The 16,412-nt window shown below is 44.2% G+C and overlaps 1 protein-coding gene across 1 annotated transcript in view; it reads left to right on the top strand.

Annotated features, from left to right (window-relative positions):
• Positions 1-10,674: 10,674 nt before the first annotated feature.
• The window catches only part of samm50l (sorting and assembly machinery component 50 homolog, like), a 110,856-nt gene continuing 105,118 nt past the window's right edge, over positions 10,675-16,412 (top strand). Inside the window, exons 1-2 of the mRNA XM_037695764.1 lie at positions 10,675-10,818; positions 11,798-11,911. Of these exons, the coding sequence (XP_037551692.1) occupies positions 10,798-10,818; positions 11,798-11,911 (135 nt within the window). The 5' untranslated portion in view covers positions 10,675-10,797. The remainder of the gene's footprint in view (positions 10,819-11,797; positions 11,912-16,412) is intronic.

Raw genomic sequence — 16,412 nt, 5'->3', positions numbered from 1 at the left:
GAGGGGGACTCCCTCTGACAGAAAACAAGGTGTTTCCCCAGAGTCGGAGGTCTGCTTCCACAGAGGAAGGGACAATGATCATCCGTCGTTTGTTTTACTGGATCCACATGCAGACGTGCAAAACACCTCTGGAGGCGTCTCATGTGAAACAAACCAGTGGAAAACACTGTGTGAGTGACATCATTTCCAACAGCTTCATGACGGAGACAGCTGTTATAACTTGCCAGGTCTTACGTGGCTGAGTTGACTTTTTTAAAAAGTGTCGAATCTAGTTTGTGATAAAAGAGTTTTTATGGTGGTTGAATTTAATTCCACTCCCAGAAACAAATGTCTGGGCCGGAAAAAAATCGAGCTTCCTTCCAATTTATGGCGAAGCCCAGATTTAACAGGTGTGATGTCAACGCCTGATCCTGCATCAGCGCCTCCTGTCTGAATTGACAGGAGCAGCAGATCATCCAGGTAAAACAAAAACTCTCGTCTCTGTGTTAGGATGATCGGTATGCGTTCTCTGGATGTTAAACAACAGATCCAAGAACGGTCTCACCCCTCCGATCCGTGAGTAAAAACCTTGTGTTTTCTCTCCCTTGGGGAACTCTGTGGATTACTTTTATCAGAAAACACTTGGATTTCTGCATTTAGGGATGAGATTTAGTCTGATGATGACGAGGCCGTTTATTATAACTCCTCTGAATGGAGGGGTTCGGGTTGCAAACTGTAACTTGTACCATTTGCATAAAAACCTTGTCCATCCATCTGAAAAACGGCGAGCATGTTTTAGCCACTCTACGTAACGTTCGAAGGGTGAACGTGCGTTAAGTGATGTGTCATGTTTTGTACGGCTGTCAGCCGTCCGCCCCTCAACCGCCGTCATGCGTCGCGGGAATGTTTTCTGTGTGATCCCGGGCGAGACTTGTGCTGAGGCGAAGCGTGTGACAGCTGATGACGCGGTGGGGCTGCGCGTTTGACGTCGCTGTGCGAACGTTGAAAAGGCGGAGGGCGTGACTTCGTTTACGCCGTGCTGTTGGAGTGAAGGCTGCTAGCCCCGCGGGAGCACCCGTTGTCTCTGGAGGGACGCGCGCCGCTCTCGCTGGAGGGGCGCGCGCTGGAGGGAGGCGGGACTCATTACCGGGTTCTTTCAGCTGCTTCACGTTTAGCTGCAGTGAGCTGCCGAAAGCTGAGACGCGGTGGTGACGGCTGCCCGCGTTGATTCGTCGAGACGGGTGTCGTTTCTTGTGAGAGAAAAGGACCTCCACCCGAACCAGCCTGCGGACCACATTTATACCGATGTGAGCTGGTTAGCGCCGGCAGCTGTGTGTGTGCGCCAGCATCAACGCAGTGCCGTTGGATGGAGGCTGTTCATCTTAGTGATCGACTCGTCATGTCAAGAGCGGCGGTGAGTTAAAATCCTGTTTAAGGACACCGGCTCATGTGGAGGCTGTTCCATCCCACGAGTGCGAGTTGACACCGCTTGAGTGAGGATCGTGCAGTTCTAGTTGGTAACGAGTTATTTTCGCTTACCGTTGTGCCGTGATCGACTCGTCATGTCTAGAGCGACAGTGAGTTTAAAAACCTTTAATTAGGGACACCGGCTCATGTGTGGAGGCTGTTCTGTGATCGACTCGTCATGTCTTAGAGCGACGGTGAGTTTAAAAACCTTTATTTAAGGACACCGGCTCGTGTGTGGGGCTGTTTCATCCCACGAGTGCGAGTTGACATCGCTTGGGTGAAAAACGTGCAGCCCGGGATTATAACGAGTTATTTTCACTTACCATCGTGCCCTGTAAGCGACTGGTAATGTCTTGGAGCGGCGGTGAGTTTAAAAAGCCTTATAAAGGACACCGGCTCTTATGTGTGCGGCCGCTGTGAGCTCATCCGGGCTTACAGACTGGCTAAAAAATAGACACTTTGATCATTAATGATGATTTATTTCAACTTTCGTGTCACTTTTACACACACCCTCCGGAGACCGTCATTTTGAGAGCTTTCTCTCTCATGAGCTCTGCGATTGTTTGCCCAGAGCGCTGTCTTGCAGGCGAACTCTGGGGAAACGCTGAGCTGCAGGCTGCCGGAGTGAAGAGGGCTGGATTCTGACGGGCGGGGCTGGTGGTGGAACTCAGCGAGAGCCGCGGCCGTGGAAAAGTCGAAGCTTGCTCGCGACGGTCCCTCCAGCGGGACGGGGTGGGCCGCGCGGCTTGATGAGGTGGCGCCAGCTTCTGGCACCTCCTCCGACTTTCACTTCGCCAGCATGGTTTGAAGCTGCTCTGAACAGCGCGTCCGCGATGGCTTCATCAGGTCTTGTGCAGATTCTCCGGCAGCGAGGGGAGTAACGAAGCCAGGTGGTTCGTTGGATCATCGTCCTCCGCGCTGCAGTCCTCGACAGGCAAACCGTGGGAGAGGCACACATGTTGAGCTAGCGTCAGCTGCCTTACAGAGGGAGTTCTTTGTCTCCAAGGCAGGTCTGCGGCCTTCAATCCCTTGGACATGCTATATGCTAGCAGCGCACGTTGTTGCTAACTGCGGCTGCCTGAAAAACACATTGGTGGGCTCGATTTGAGAGCGTGTTCGCCGTCTGGTTCGTGTTCCTCCGGAGGGACGGGACGCTGCTCCGACCTGGGCAGCTTCGCTCCGGAAGCTTCCGCGAGGCTTGGCTCCAGGGGGGGTTACCGAGGAATAGCCCCGCTCGGTGAATCCCTCAACTCTGGTGATGGGAGCGGACTGGGGACCGACTCCTCTAATCTACCAGGAAAGAACCGTCTGCGGCCTCGCCCGTGGAACGTCCTGTTAGAACGCGAGGCCGTATGGATCAAGACGGTGAGCCACAGTGGAGCCCAGTGAAAAACAGCCTTTCCGCCGATCATCCGAACTGGCGAGAAAAAGGCGAGGGACGTAGAAAAAAGGGGTCCCTTCATGTCAGCCTCCTCCCGGGTTCCGCCGGGCAACCCCTGAGGGCGCTGTCGGCCGGGAGCGGTGTGATCGCCGATGCGAAACGAGGTGGGATGGGGTGAGCATTCACTCAGCCCCCCTCCACCTACACTACGCTCCCCAGGAGGGAATGAGCAGCGGGGGCTGCAGCTGAGCACGCCTTGCCCCGGAGGAACCATCCGGTTCGCCCCGAGGGTCGGCGATAAGAGGAAAAACACAAGATGGCGTTGTCCAGCGTGTAGTGACCTGTCACTGGGAAATGTTCCTCGACGCTTACCTTGGAATAAGACTGCTGTCATCTTCTCCTCGGGGAGGAGAACTCACCGGACGACCGGAGGTCGACTGCCGGGCCAAGCATCCTTCACAAGGTTGGTCATTTACACAATTTATCTTCTTTGTTCTTCTGACAGTGCTATATTAGCTCGCTGAAGAAAAAATGGGAGCCGATTTCCCGCTCTTAACGTAATTTATACGGACCGGGTGGGGCCCACACAGCAGGTGGGCGTGGACTAAATTTTTTCAGTGCTTATGCTCTGCATAACGGGATAAACCCATCAGCGACAGCCTTAAAGGGCGAAGCCTATATGAAATAGAACATATAATGCAACTTTAAGACTGATTCCCAGCCAGTTTTTACACCTGATGGGAACAGAGGGGTCTCATCTGTGAATTAGAGTAACAAAAGACTCGTACTGTTAATGTTGTTTAGGTGTGAAATGCCAATCTACATATGTGTGTGTGTCTTATCTCACTCAGCCTTATAACCTGAATCTCTCACTCTCTGCTCTTTGAATTGAGAAAGCTCCTCGGATGAGGAGCGAAACGTCTTCTGTTACAAATAAAGTCCAGTTGTTTTTGTATTGAACACTTTTTGAATGTATCATGTCCTGGATGTCTGAGAATCTTCACCAGCAAAATGTACAGTTGATCCTCTGGAGCTCCTGGAGAGAAAGGAGATGATCAGAAGAGTTTGGCAGAGTGGATCGGGTGAGATAATATTTTGATGGGGATCTTTTCTTGGAAGATGTGCAAGGGCATGGATCCAGATCCAAGGGGAGAGCTCCAGGGATGAGAAACCAACGTTGTCAGGCGGAACCGAGAAGGTAGGCAACTCGTGGAAGGCAAGGCACGAGGAGAACCAAGACTGGAACAGAGGGACCAGGACAGGATTGGGAAGGACCAAGGCAGGACCGAGGAGAACCAGGACTGAACCAGGGCTGAGGAGACTGGATAACTAGAGACAAGAAAGATTTGGTAAGTAAATTTACTATAGCAGTAAACATACAGGCCAGAGGCACAAATACCATTGAAGGCTAATGCTCCAGCGAAGAGTAGCACTGGACTGCAGCCTTACGTAGTGTAGGGATGGAGGGGTGGATTAAATAAACTGGGGCATTAACGTAAAATTCACAGGTACAATGTGCTTTAAAATCCCATTTGTATTAGTTCACAGCACAGCTTTGCCTCCTCCAATATGGTGGACACAGTTACATCACATCAACGGGGCGGCTACAAATTAATGTCTGTGGTAACATCTGCTTGGATGTCACATCTGGTTTGCAACAAACGTTTCTTGAAATTAACCCTTTGTTATTTTAAACAATTTGTGAATAAATAAATGACAACACATGGCAGCACGGTGGCGCAACTGGTAGAGCTGCTGCCTTTCAATGAGCAGGTCTCCAGTTCAAATCCCGCTCCGAGGGCCTTTCTGGGCGGAGTTTGCATGTTCTCTCTGTGCATGCGTGGGTTTTCTCCGGGTACTCCAGTTTCCTCCCACAGACCAAAAAACATGCATATTAGGCTGATTGGTAACTCTAAATTGTCTCTAGGTGTGAGTGAGAGAGTGAATGGTTGTTTGTCTCGTTTGTCTCTATGTGTCCCTGTGATGGACTTGTGACCCGTCCAGGGTGTACCCCGCCCCTCGCACAGTGATTGCTGGACATGGGCACCAGCGACCCCCGTGACCCAAAATGGAAGAAGCTGGTAAAGATAATGGATGGATGGATGACAACATAAACATAACATCTCTGTCAATTACAGTTGTCATCATTCTTTATTTAAAAACAGGTCTTTCTTGTAAATGAGTCCTCGAGGCTCAATGAGACTAACCTGTATAAATAAAGGTTGAATGAATGGGTCTCCTCCCAGTTAGACATACCCCAAGTACCAGGGAGGTGCCCAGGAAGCATCCTTACCAGATGCTCGAGCCACCTCAACAGGATCCTCTGGATTTGGAGTTCCACTTCGCGTCTCTCCCCATTAATTGAACTTCTCACCCTGTCTCTAAGGGAGAGTCCAGCTACACTGCAGAGAAAACTAATTTCAACCGCCTGTATCCATAATCTCATTCTTTCAATCACTACCCAGAGTTCATGACCAGAGGTGAAGGTAGGAACATAGACCGACCAGTAAACCGAGAGCTTTGCCTTACAGCTCGGCTCTCTCTTCACCACAACGGACCAGAACAAGGTGCACAATACTGTAGATGCTGCATCAATCCATCTGTCAATCTCACGCTCCATTCTTCCCTCACTCGTGAACAAAACCCTGAGAAATTTGAACACCTCCCCTTGAAGCAGAACCTCACCCTTGACCTGAAGAGAGCAAGTTTCTGATTGAGACTATATCATGTACGGTGTATTTTAGGCCCACTGGTCCAACTGCTCGTTAACTCAAGTAGCTGATCAGCCGATCACATGGCACCAACACATGTCTTCAGGCACCAAAGTGTTGTGAAGACAAACTGCTGAAGTCCAAACCTGGCAGCAAAAAGGGGGGAAGAACTGGACATCAGGTTTGATGGGTCTCTGTAAACCACATGTGTCAAACTCAAGGCCCGCGGGCCAAATCTGGCCTTTGTTAAACTTTCATCTGGCCCCTCAAAATTATATTTTAAATGTAGATTTTTTTTATCTCTTCTCATTTAGCCTAAAAACATAGAAATGCTTCATTCAGTGCAGACTTCTTATGCCAGCGGGTAAACTTTTTACCTTTTTTGTTTAAAGAAAAAACATAAGCTACCCTTCAGTAATTTTTGTTCCGATGTGGAAAGCTCAAAATAAATCAATCAAACTCTTGTTGAGGAAACTGCAATCAAGGAAAGATGTCATGTATTTGACTTGAGTTAACATATGGACTGACACTGACCCGTGAATGAGACCAAGTTTTTAATTTTGACCCCTTTTTTAAATGAGTATAACCAGAGCCCTATAAAGAGAGAGTTGCGACACTCCCATAGACTCCCATAGAAAGAATAGAATGTGGAAGTCACGTGGGTCATGCAGCGGCAAAAAGTTCCAAACAGCAGCGGTTCAGCATTGAACGTAGTTCATTCTCCGTGTTTTTCCGGTAAGTTGATGCAAATGCGACACTTTTTTGCTATTGTGAAGCGTTATCTGACTGTTCTGTACCACAATTTATCAACATTAATACTTCATGTCGCCAGTTTTAGTTAATGAAACATGTTAAATTACTAGTTGTGTTTTAACTGCAGCCGCTCTGCAGCATGACGGTTTAAACGGGTCTATTTCTAATTCAGCGTTTTAAAATATCTTTTACTGCTTAAATTTTGAAAGGTGGTCTTTTTTAAATTTATGGTAATTCGAGTTACTGAACTCAACTAGAAAATATTTGGCCTTTTTTTCCTGAGAGATTCATTCAACCTTTATTTCTACAGGTTAATCCCATTGAGCCTCGATGACTCATTTACAAGAGAGACCTGGTTTAACAAAGAATCATGACAACATGACAACAAGACTGAAGTAATTTAGTTAAAGTTATAGATCATTTGTCAAAGACTGCAGCATAAGTTGTGACATTATCATTAAAGAAAAACGTGATTGTGGAGATGAGTCAATGTTTTCATGTTTTCCAGGTAAACCAGAGGAGAATGACTTCATGAACTGAATGTTGCATTCAAAGTATCACAAAGGTACAAGATCTCATTTTCTGTCTTCTATTAATCAATAACAGCTGAATCAAGATGTTTGAATAAAATTACTTTAACACCATAACCTTCACAAAGTTGGTATTTACTGCAGGACTGTTCATTTACATTAGTTTTATATTATTAGTTTAGTGTTTGGTAATCATGGGTCAAGTTGAGATGAGACTCTTTCAAGACAGAACAAGAAATAAGAATTATTACAAGAATATATCAGCATCAATAAACTGTAGGACAGTAACAAAACACTTATTAAACTATCACAGGTACATTGAGATGGAGCTGGAAGCTCTTCTTCATGCCAGTTGTCTTCATCTGATCTTTTGTAAAAATATGTCAATTTATTTTCCATTAACATTTTTCTTCGCAGGACTGAGTTAATGTTCTTGTCTGTGAGTTTCTTCTGTCCTGATTATGTATTTTTTGTGTTCTAATTGTTCCTCAGGTTGTTCATCTCTGTTCCCTGACTGCCTGTTGCTCCATCCTCCTGGTCCTGTTGATCCATCCTCCTGGTCCTGTTGATCCGGGATCATCAGATCCTGACATGTCCCCGTCCTCTGAGGACACATTTTCATCTGTCCCTCATCTCACTCGCCTCATTTCTGTTTCTTCCTCAGTCTCTGAAATTACAACGTCACTGTTAGAATGAAGATTAATGTTCAATAAAAATATGACATGTCTTATTGTAACACTGTTCGTACCAAAGTTTAATTTAGAACAACATGTGTGATCACTGGTCAGATCACTGGTCAGTGGAAGTTCTGCTGTTCTTCTCATCTGGTTCTGGTCCATGAACAAATGGTTGAACCTCCTTCAGTCTCACTCGTCCTCACTGTGTCTCTGTGAACTGTCCTCTCTCTAAATGTGTCTGTAGAGTGACATTAAAGGGAAAGGATGCACTCACCACTCTTCGCAAGGACAAAAACATCATCATTCTCCCAGCAGACAAAGGAAGATGCAGTGATTTTGAACCAGAAAGACTATCATGAGAAAGTTATGACACTCCTTAGTGACTTAACCTCTTATGAACCTCTGAAAAGAGATCCAGGAAGTGGTTACAAGAAGAAGTTAATAGATTGCCTGAAAAAATTGGAGCAGGACAAGGCTATTGACCGTTTTCTGTACCACAGACTGTACCCAGGGGAGACCACAGCTAGTCTGTATGGTTTACCTAAAATCCACAAACAAGGTGTACCTTTAAGACCAATTGTTAGCATGATTAACTCGGTCACTTACAATGTTTCCAAATATCTGGCGTCTGTACTCATCCCTTTAGTTGGCAGCTCAGAACACCACATACAGAACACCATGGACTTTGTGGATAAGGTGAGGGATGTCATCATGGAGACTGATGAAACAATGGTCTCTTTTGATGTCACATCACTCTTTACGTGCATTCCTGTTGATGATGCAGTAGAGGTGGTCAGTTTAAGATTAAAATCAGACACCACTCTGAGCAGCAGGACCACGCTTTCCACAGAACAACTGTGTCAACTCTTGAAACTGTGCCTGCAGTCAACCTACTTCACATATGGGGAGCAATATTATAGGCAGAAACATGGGTGTGCTATGGGGTCTCCAGTTTCTCCTATTGTTGCCAACCTGTACATGGAGGAGGTAGAAAAGAGAGCCTTGACGTCCTTTTCAGGGACACCACCAAGTCATTGGTTCAGGTATGTTGACGACACCTGGGTTAAAATTAAATCTCAGGAAGTCCAACATTTTACTGACCACATCAACTCTGTGGATAAATACATCAAGTTCACACGAGAAGATGAAAAAAATGGCAAGTTGGCTTTCTTGGACTGTGAGGTCTCAGTCTCTGATAGAGGACATTTGCAAACTGAGGTGTACCGCAAACCCACCCACACAGACCAGTATTTGCAGTTTGACTCCCATCACCCTTTGGAGCACAAGTTAGGAGTCATCAGGACTCTGTATCACAGAGCAGACAGCATCCCCACTAGCTCAGGAGCCAGGCAGAAGGAGAAATCCTACACAAAACAGGCTCTAGAGCAATGTGGATATCCTAACTGGGCCTTCCTGAAAGCAGAGAAGAAACCCAAACAGGACTCCAGTCAGCCATCATGTGAAAAGGAGGAACCCAGACCCAGACCAGTGGTCATTCCGTATGTTGTGGGAGTATCAGAGAAACTGAGACGTTTGTTTTCTAAACATAATGTCCCAGTGGCTTTTAAACCCCAAAATACATTACGGCAAAGACTGGTTCATCCCAAAGATCCAGTCCCCCGGCACAAACAGAGTAATGTTGTGTATGTTGTTCAGTGTCAGGAGGGCTGTGATCAGTCTTACATCGGGGAAACAAAACAGCCACTGGGCAAAAGGATGGCCCAGCACAGAAGATCAACATCATCAGGTCAGGACTCTGCGGTCTACACTCATCTCCAGGCCAGCGGTCACTCTTTCAGGGATGAAGATGTTCACATCCTGGATAGAGAGGAACGATGGTTTGAGAGAGGAGTAAAGGAGGCCATCTTTGTGAAAAGAAATCGTCCATCATTAAACAGGGGTGGAGGCCTCTGGGTTCAACTGTCCCCCTCTTACAATGCTGTTATTGCTAGTATCACTCAGCCCTCTGTGATTAGTAAACAGCCATCAGTGTGCTAATGATCCATTGTTAGGCTGATGGTCCTTCTTGAGCATGTGATCAGCTGGTTTTGGTTGTCAGCAGCAAAACTGGTTGATCCACTCTGAGAAGGTGCTATTTAAGAGACTGAGCTGAATACAGCACCTCAGACTGAGGAAGTCTCTCGGACGAGAGACTAAACGTTTCTACATTTTTTTGTTGTTTTGCTTTGTTTTGTTTTTTGAATGTCCAGAGGACCAGATTTAACTTTTTTAGATTTCTCTACCTGGATTATTGAGCATGCATCAGGATATTTATAACAGGTGTTACTCTGATCTTTTTTTTTATTGTGTGTAACGTTATAAAACACTGACATGGCTATATTGATCACTGTATTGCATCTTTAAAAAAATTCTAACAAATATGTGTTTGCAGTCTCGTTTCCTTCTAAAATGTGATGATAAATGTATCAGCCACTTCTAAAAATGCTTTGATAAAATGCATATTCTGTGAAATAATCAGTAATCAGTTCGTTACTGCTCAATAATTACTGAAAGACGTCCGGTAAAGTAAGAAAAGTCGATTCTTGTGTTGTGTTGCGCCAGCAGCCGCTCAGACTGACTGACAGGATGAGCTGTTTGGAACTATTGGGAGCTGCATGAACCACGTGACCGCGTATCGGCGAGTTCAAAGAGTGTCGCAACTCTCTCTTTCCAGGGCTCTGAGTACAACACGCTTGCACCCTGAAGCTGTTTGCGTGAACAAATATATAACAGCAAAAGTAATTGCTGCCATCTGCTGGACGCATTTTGTCATTACAGTTTAAACAAAGAACAGAAGATGATGCCTTTAGGGGTATGGGATTTCTTACAGTTAGCGGTCAATTTACCCATTTTTTGAACATTAATGTTTGACTTTCTTGTCAAATCCGTTTTTAAACTATGTTTGGATTTTTTAAAAATATACATAAAACTCAATTTATCTTTTATTCACTTTTCATGTACAATTAAAAATCGTGCGTGATGTCGCTGCACGGCGTTGTGGGGGTTTGAACGTGTAATTTCACAGGACGGCAAAACAAAGACAGGAAAATATTTTACAAACACACTAACATCGTTTTTACTGAACAGTGGAAGTTTACCGGCTTTGGAAAGACGACTTTGAAGTGTACGCCGCACATTAACATGGGGTACCTGAACGCAGCAAGATACCCAGCAACTGTCATGGCGTCCCCCTTGAAGGGGGTTTGGTACCGCAGTCTGTAACTGCTGTCATTCTCCGTGTTGTCCCTCTGACAGGAACCAAGGCGGCCTGAAGAGGTTGTGAGGGCCGGGTGGCCATCATGGGGACCGTACATGCTAAGGTAAACCGAATGAATCACTTCCGGTGGCGTTAAGGAGCATTTCATGCTGCTTGACCTCGCTGCTCAGTCACTCGATGTGCTGCAGCAGCTTCACCTCATGACTTGATTTATTAAACTAGTGATTTAAAGCTCATTTTCTAACAACGAGGCACTGCACACGTTCAGATTCTCCAAAGACTTTCTGTTGCAGGACTAAAACCATCCTCAACATGTCAACACGAACATTTAAGTGTTTCCAGTCTAAAATACATTTCTTCCAGTTTGAAGTGTTTGTGTGGGAGGAATCAAGTCCAGCTTCTGACCCAGAGAGAAACTCAAACATTTTAAAAACAATATCAACAGAGAAACACTGCTGGTAAAGTCATAGTTTGGCCACTTGGGGTTCTGTGGAAACTTCATGAATAGTTGATATCTTACCTGTCGTAGATCGCTCTTTGACGGCTTCAGTTTAAATGAAGACTTTAATTGTGTCAGGCTTCCACTATTTTAAAGTCATTGTGGCTTAGAGAAGGTGGGCCTGTCTTTGGAATGTTGCTGGTTCAACTCCCAGACATCAAAATGTGGGTGGGATAGGTGAAGCACCCACGCCTGCCTCCACCCTCATTTGTCCCACTCTGGGCCCTTGAGCAAGGCCTTAACCCCCAGCGGCTCCCCCTGTGCACTGATGCAGCTCTGCTCCACACAGAGGTGTGCTTGTGTCAGGAAGGAGGTCCGGTGTAAAAATAGTGGGGGCGACGTACTTCTCTGTGGTGAGCCCTGAAGAAGGAGCAGCCGAAAGAAAACAACGATTCTATCAACTAACTTTTTTCAATAAATCTAAATAAAACATCAATGTCTGTCCATATATGAATACAAATACTTTTTAACAAAATTCAAACCTCCATATAAGGCTGGGGTTACCACTGCAAAGCCTACTACAACTTGCCTTTTTATTTATTTACGTGTTGAATTTTACTAAGACTTTAAAATGTTTCTGCAGAGTCTGGATCCACTCCCGATGCATGGCAGAGATTTGAGTGTGAACCCTGAAGACCTGATCCAGCTTCCAGAACAAGAACAAGAATCCAAGCAGGAGATTTTAGAAAACAAAGATGTGAGTAGTAGTGATGTTACTTGGTACCACATGTTAAATACTGTAATGTAGCGTCGTTTCTGGTCTGTACGCTGTAGAGCTGTGAATCTCTGTGTCTGGGGATTCGATTCTGATTTTTGGAGTCACAATTTGATTCAAAAAATGAAGATTTTCTATTGAAACGTTATTAATTTTGTTTCAATTATGTAACTGACAAGATGAAGACTAAACAACAATGTAAAACATTTATTTAAAACAATAATTTTAGGTTATGTACTGTATCAAATCTTTTTAATTTATACCAAAATCAGGAACAAAATATAGGAGTGCATAAAATTCTGTAACTTAAATTATCAGTATTGGGTGAGATTAGCTGTCTGAATTTTTCTAAAATAAAATAAAAAATCTAGGAACAAATCATCCATACACACACACCCGCCCATATCAGCCATCACTGTGTGAGAGGCGGGGGACACCTGGACAGGTCTCCAGTCCATCACAGATAAATAATTCAAAATATATAAATATAAAAGTAAACAGACTTCAGCCTACCATAGTACATTAACCTTTAACTTAAAATAAAATACAGACTTCAGTTATTTTTCATTCAATTCAATTTAAAAATACTTTATTAATCCCAAAGGGAAATTATTTGTTGTTGTAACTCATTATCCTCATTTCATTAAGAGATGTTATAGATGCTGATGGCTGTAGGCAGGAAGGATCTCTTGTAAAGGTTCATCCCACAGAGGATCCTAAGAAACTGGCTGCAGATGCCGTCCGATCCGTCCACCCAGACTCGGGTGACCTCTCAGTTCCCCTCAGGCTGTAGAACCGCCCAAATGCTGGACAGAACTCCTCCCAGAGTGATGGCCACTCCTCCCAGCAGCTGCCGAGCTCCTCGTCACTGCGGACAGTCAACTGTAGGTGCCGAGGGACGATCGTGTCCTTCCACTGTCATGAGCCGTGTTTCCTGCTAGTTCCAGGATCTCAGTGGTCAGGCACTTGAGCGCAGCTGGCAGGTAGATGAGAATGCATCCACAGAACATTCTTTCAACTCATTTGAGATTTGAGGCTGTAGTTGAGATATTATTTGAGCTTTTGAGATGTTATTCAGCTGCTGTTGTAGAAAACTGCCTTGTTGCCATGGTTACACATCAGAACAAATGTCCAAAACTAAAAAAAGTTTCAGTAAAAATCCTTCCAGCTGCACAGCATCTGATACCAGAGGAAACAATCATCCAAAAAATGTGATTTACATCCAGAAAAAGAGGAATTAAAGTTTCCAAAAGCAAAATCTCAGAATGAAAGTAAGAGAGCTGCTCCAACATGCAGCCACCTGGAGCGGCACAATTCTAGAACTGTTTTTAACCATATTGCTCCAACATTTGTTATATTTTCAAAACTTAACCTAATATGAAATATACAGAGTTCAGTTTTAACCATATTGATTCATATTAGGTAAATCTTTAACAAAATTTCAAAACCTGCACAAAAACCTCTTCTGAACTGCAATAATTTATAAACCATAAACTGTATCATTTAGAAGTGGCTCCAGGAGATGTGTCTCATCTGTCCTCTTCAACCTGTTAAAAAGACAAATTACATAAAGTTTGTTGTATAACTTGTCTATAAGTTTTAGTATAATATGATAAAAACAGTTACCTTTGATCTGCAGCTGCATCAGAGCTTCTCCCGTTTGTTGTTTCATGGTGAAGTTGTGCTGCTGCTTTATCGCAAAATAGACAAAAAATCTACGTGAAGGAATAACGTACGTTGGATCCAGCGAATTAAAAATAAACCTGAACCCGTCACCTCCACTGAGCTGTCTGATCATAAATCCTTTGTGATGCAGCAGGAGATGGAGAGGGAACTCTTCACAGCCTTTAGAGAAGCAGCTGGAAGTTTGTTGCAGAGTTCACTGGTCGGCTGCTTCACTTTCATCTTCCGCACATTTCGTCGTATTTCCAAAATACTGCCCCGCTATTTTATTTTACACTTCTTGCAAACAACCGTGCTCTTGTGAAGCTTTGTCTTCCCCCGGGACATTGTAGGATCTGAAATGACTTTTAAAGACGAAGCAGTGGGTTGAATCGCGCTGTCTCCCTCCTCCATGCTAGCAGGCTCTATTCAAGCTGGCTAACTAGCTGCTGTACGGTGGCCTACATGGCTCAATTGTACAGTAACAGGTGGACATATAATGTGATACACGCGGGAGCAGGAGCGGAGAAAAAAAACAAACAAATCCATTTTAAAATCCATTTTGGGGCCTTTAAAATCGATTCAGAATCGTCAGGACTAAGAATCTTGATTCTTTAATAAAACAAGTTTTTTCTGCACTCCTAAAAAGCCGCTACTCTTTTCATGAATTTAAACCCCACGGCTTATACAGTGCTGCAGCTAATTTATGGATTCATTTTTATTTATTTTTTTGACGGGCTAATGAGCTTCATGCCGCCAAAAACATTTAACTTCGTCACACCCTGGTGCTCACAGAGCTGCCCAGTACGCATCTCTCTTGTGGGGGTGGGGGGGGGGGGTGTCTTTGTGACTCAATAGCTTTGTTTATATGGACATAAGTAATCATATTAAACGGCCATTCAGAATTAAAATGCGTCATGTACACGCCTTATTTGGATTATTCTTTGTTGCTTCAGATCGATCTAAAAGAATTTGTAATCAGAATGAGACGAGTGGTTTATGCCAATTCATAATCTGAACATGTGCCTGTAAACACTTCATCAGATCATTTTATTCTGATTGTGAAAAACTGACCTGACTGCGCATGTGCGACCTATGTCTACATCACGTCTTTCCGCCTGGCTAATGCTAATAATATTAGCATGTCGGGGAAGCAAAACTGGTCAGTGAAACTTTGAAAGAGCTCAGAGTGATCTGTATCACCTGTAGCTCAGTCAGGGAATGCAGCAACGTCTCCACCGTCATTAAAACCTGTCACGGTCCATTTTGAGCATCAGGTTTGATTCTGTTCATCTCAGAAGAAGAACTTCTTCTTCTGTGTTTTTTTAAGGCGAGTTTACCACTCTGCGCACGTCAGTACTTCTATTCAGAATAAAAGTGTGCTGCATGTAAACGCTCGTCGTGAACAGATTGTGCTCATGTAAACAATACATGTGGATTATTTAATCTGAATACATTTCAATCCGGTCAAAGAATTTTGCGCATGTAAACAGCTAATGAGACTAACCTGTATAAATAAAGGTTAAAAAAATGTGACCAATGAAACGGGGAGCGGAGGAGAGATGGGGCAGAGGGGCATATCAGAGAGTCAGAGTCAGAGTCAGAGTTTCTTTATTGTCATTCGCACCTCATGTGGTTATGAAATTATGTACACAGGGTCCCAGTTACATCCAACAATAAAATGTATAAGAAAAACAGTAATAACATCTAAGATATGAACTAAGAAAAACATAAACTAAATATACACTAAGCACTCATAACATAAAACATTGAACATCAGCACAAACATGAACATGAGTCTGTGAGCAGATGTGCACGCATGAACACATCAACATTGAAACAGATCAGCAGCAACATGAAACAGATCAGCTGCAACATGATATGGTTTTCATATCATGTGAGTCTTTCATTCTCGCAGAGCAATTTTGCTCCAGAGCACAAGCTCGTGACTCAAACAGACTCCCGTCATGTGCAGAAATATTCAAATGACTCTGCAGTGGTCGGGTGTATCAGAGATGGACAAGAAGCTGAGTACAGGGAACTGGTGGACCACTTTGTGGCATGGTGTGGAAACAATCATCTCATCTTGAATGTGAACAAAACAAAGGAGATGATTGTAGATTTCAGGAGAAACAGGAACAGGTCCAACCCTATTTCCATCATGGGAGAAGAAGTGGAGGTGGTGGAGAAATATAAATACCTTGGGGTTCACCTGGACAACAGACTGGACTGGAGATGCAACAGTGAAGCGTCTACAAGAAGGGACAGAGCAGACTGTACTTCTTGAGGAAGCTGAAGTCCTTCAATGTTTGCAGCAAGATGCTGCATATCTTCTATAAGTCTGTTGTAGAGAGCGCTGTCTCTTCTGCCATCATCTGCTGGGGTAGCAGCACCAGAGCAAGTGACTTAAAAAAGATCAACAAGCTCATAAAGAAGGCTGGCTCAGTTCTGGGGACTCCTCTAGAACCTTTGGAGATGATTGTACAAAGAAAGATTCTTCATAAAATGAAGAACATTATAGACAACCCTCAGCATCCTCTTCATCAGACTGTCATACAACAACAAAGTGTCTTCAGTCAGAGGCTTCTTCAGATCCTTCCTGCCCACAGCCATCAGCTTCTAGAACAACTATTTAATGAAACCAGTATGATGACTTACAACATTTAATTTCCCTCAGGGATTAATAAAGTATTTTTGAAATGGATTGAATTGAAGCTTGCAGTAGGAGGAGTACAGTGATCCATGACTTCCTGGCAGGCTACTATATACAAACTGGATTCCAAAAAAGTTGGGACACTAAACAAATTGTGAATAAAAACTG

The sequence above is a fragment of the Nematolebias whitei genome, chromosome 22 (genome assembly GCF_014905685.2).
Source record: "Nematolebias whitei isolate Nwh7 chromosome 22, NemWhi1, whole genome shotgun sequence".
NCBI lineage: Eukaryota > Metazoa > Chordata > Actinopteri > Cyprinodontiformes > Rivulidae > Nematolebias > Nematolebias whitei.
The sequence above is the reverse complement of the archived record's forward strand: the minus strand, read 5'-3'. Positions and strand labels throughout refer to the sequence as shown.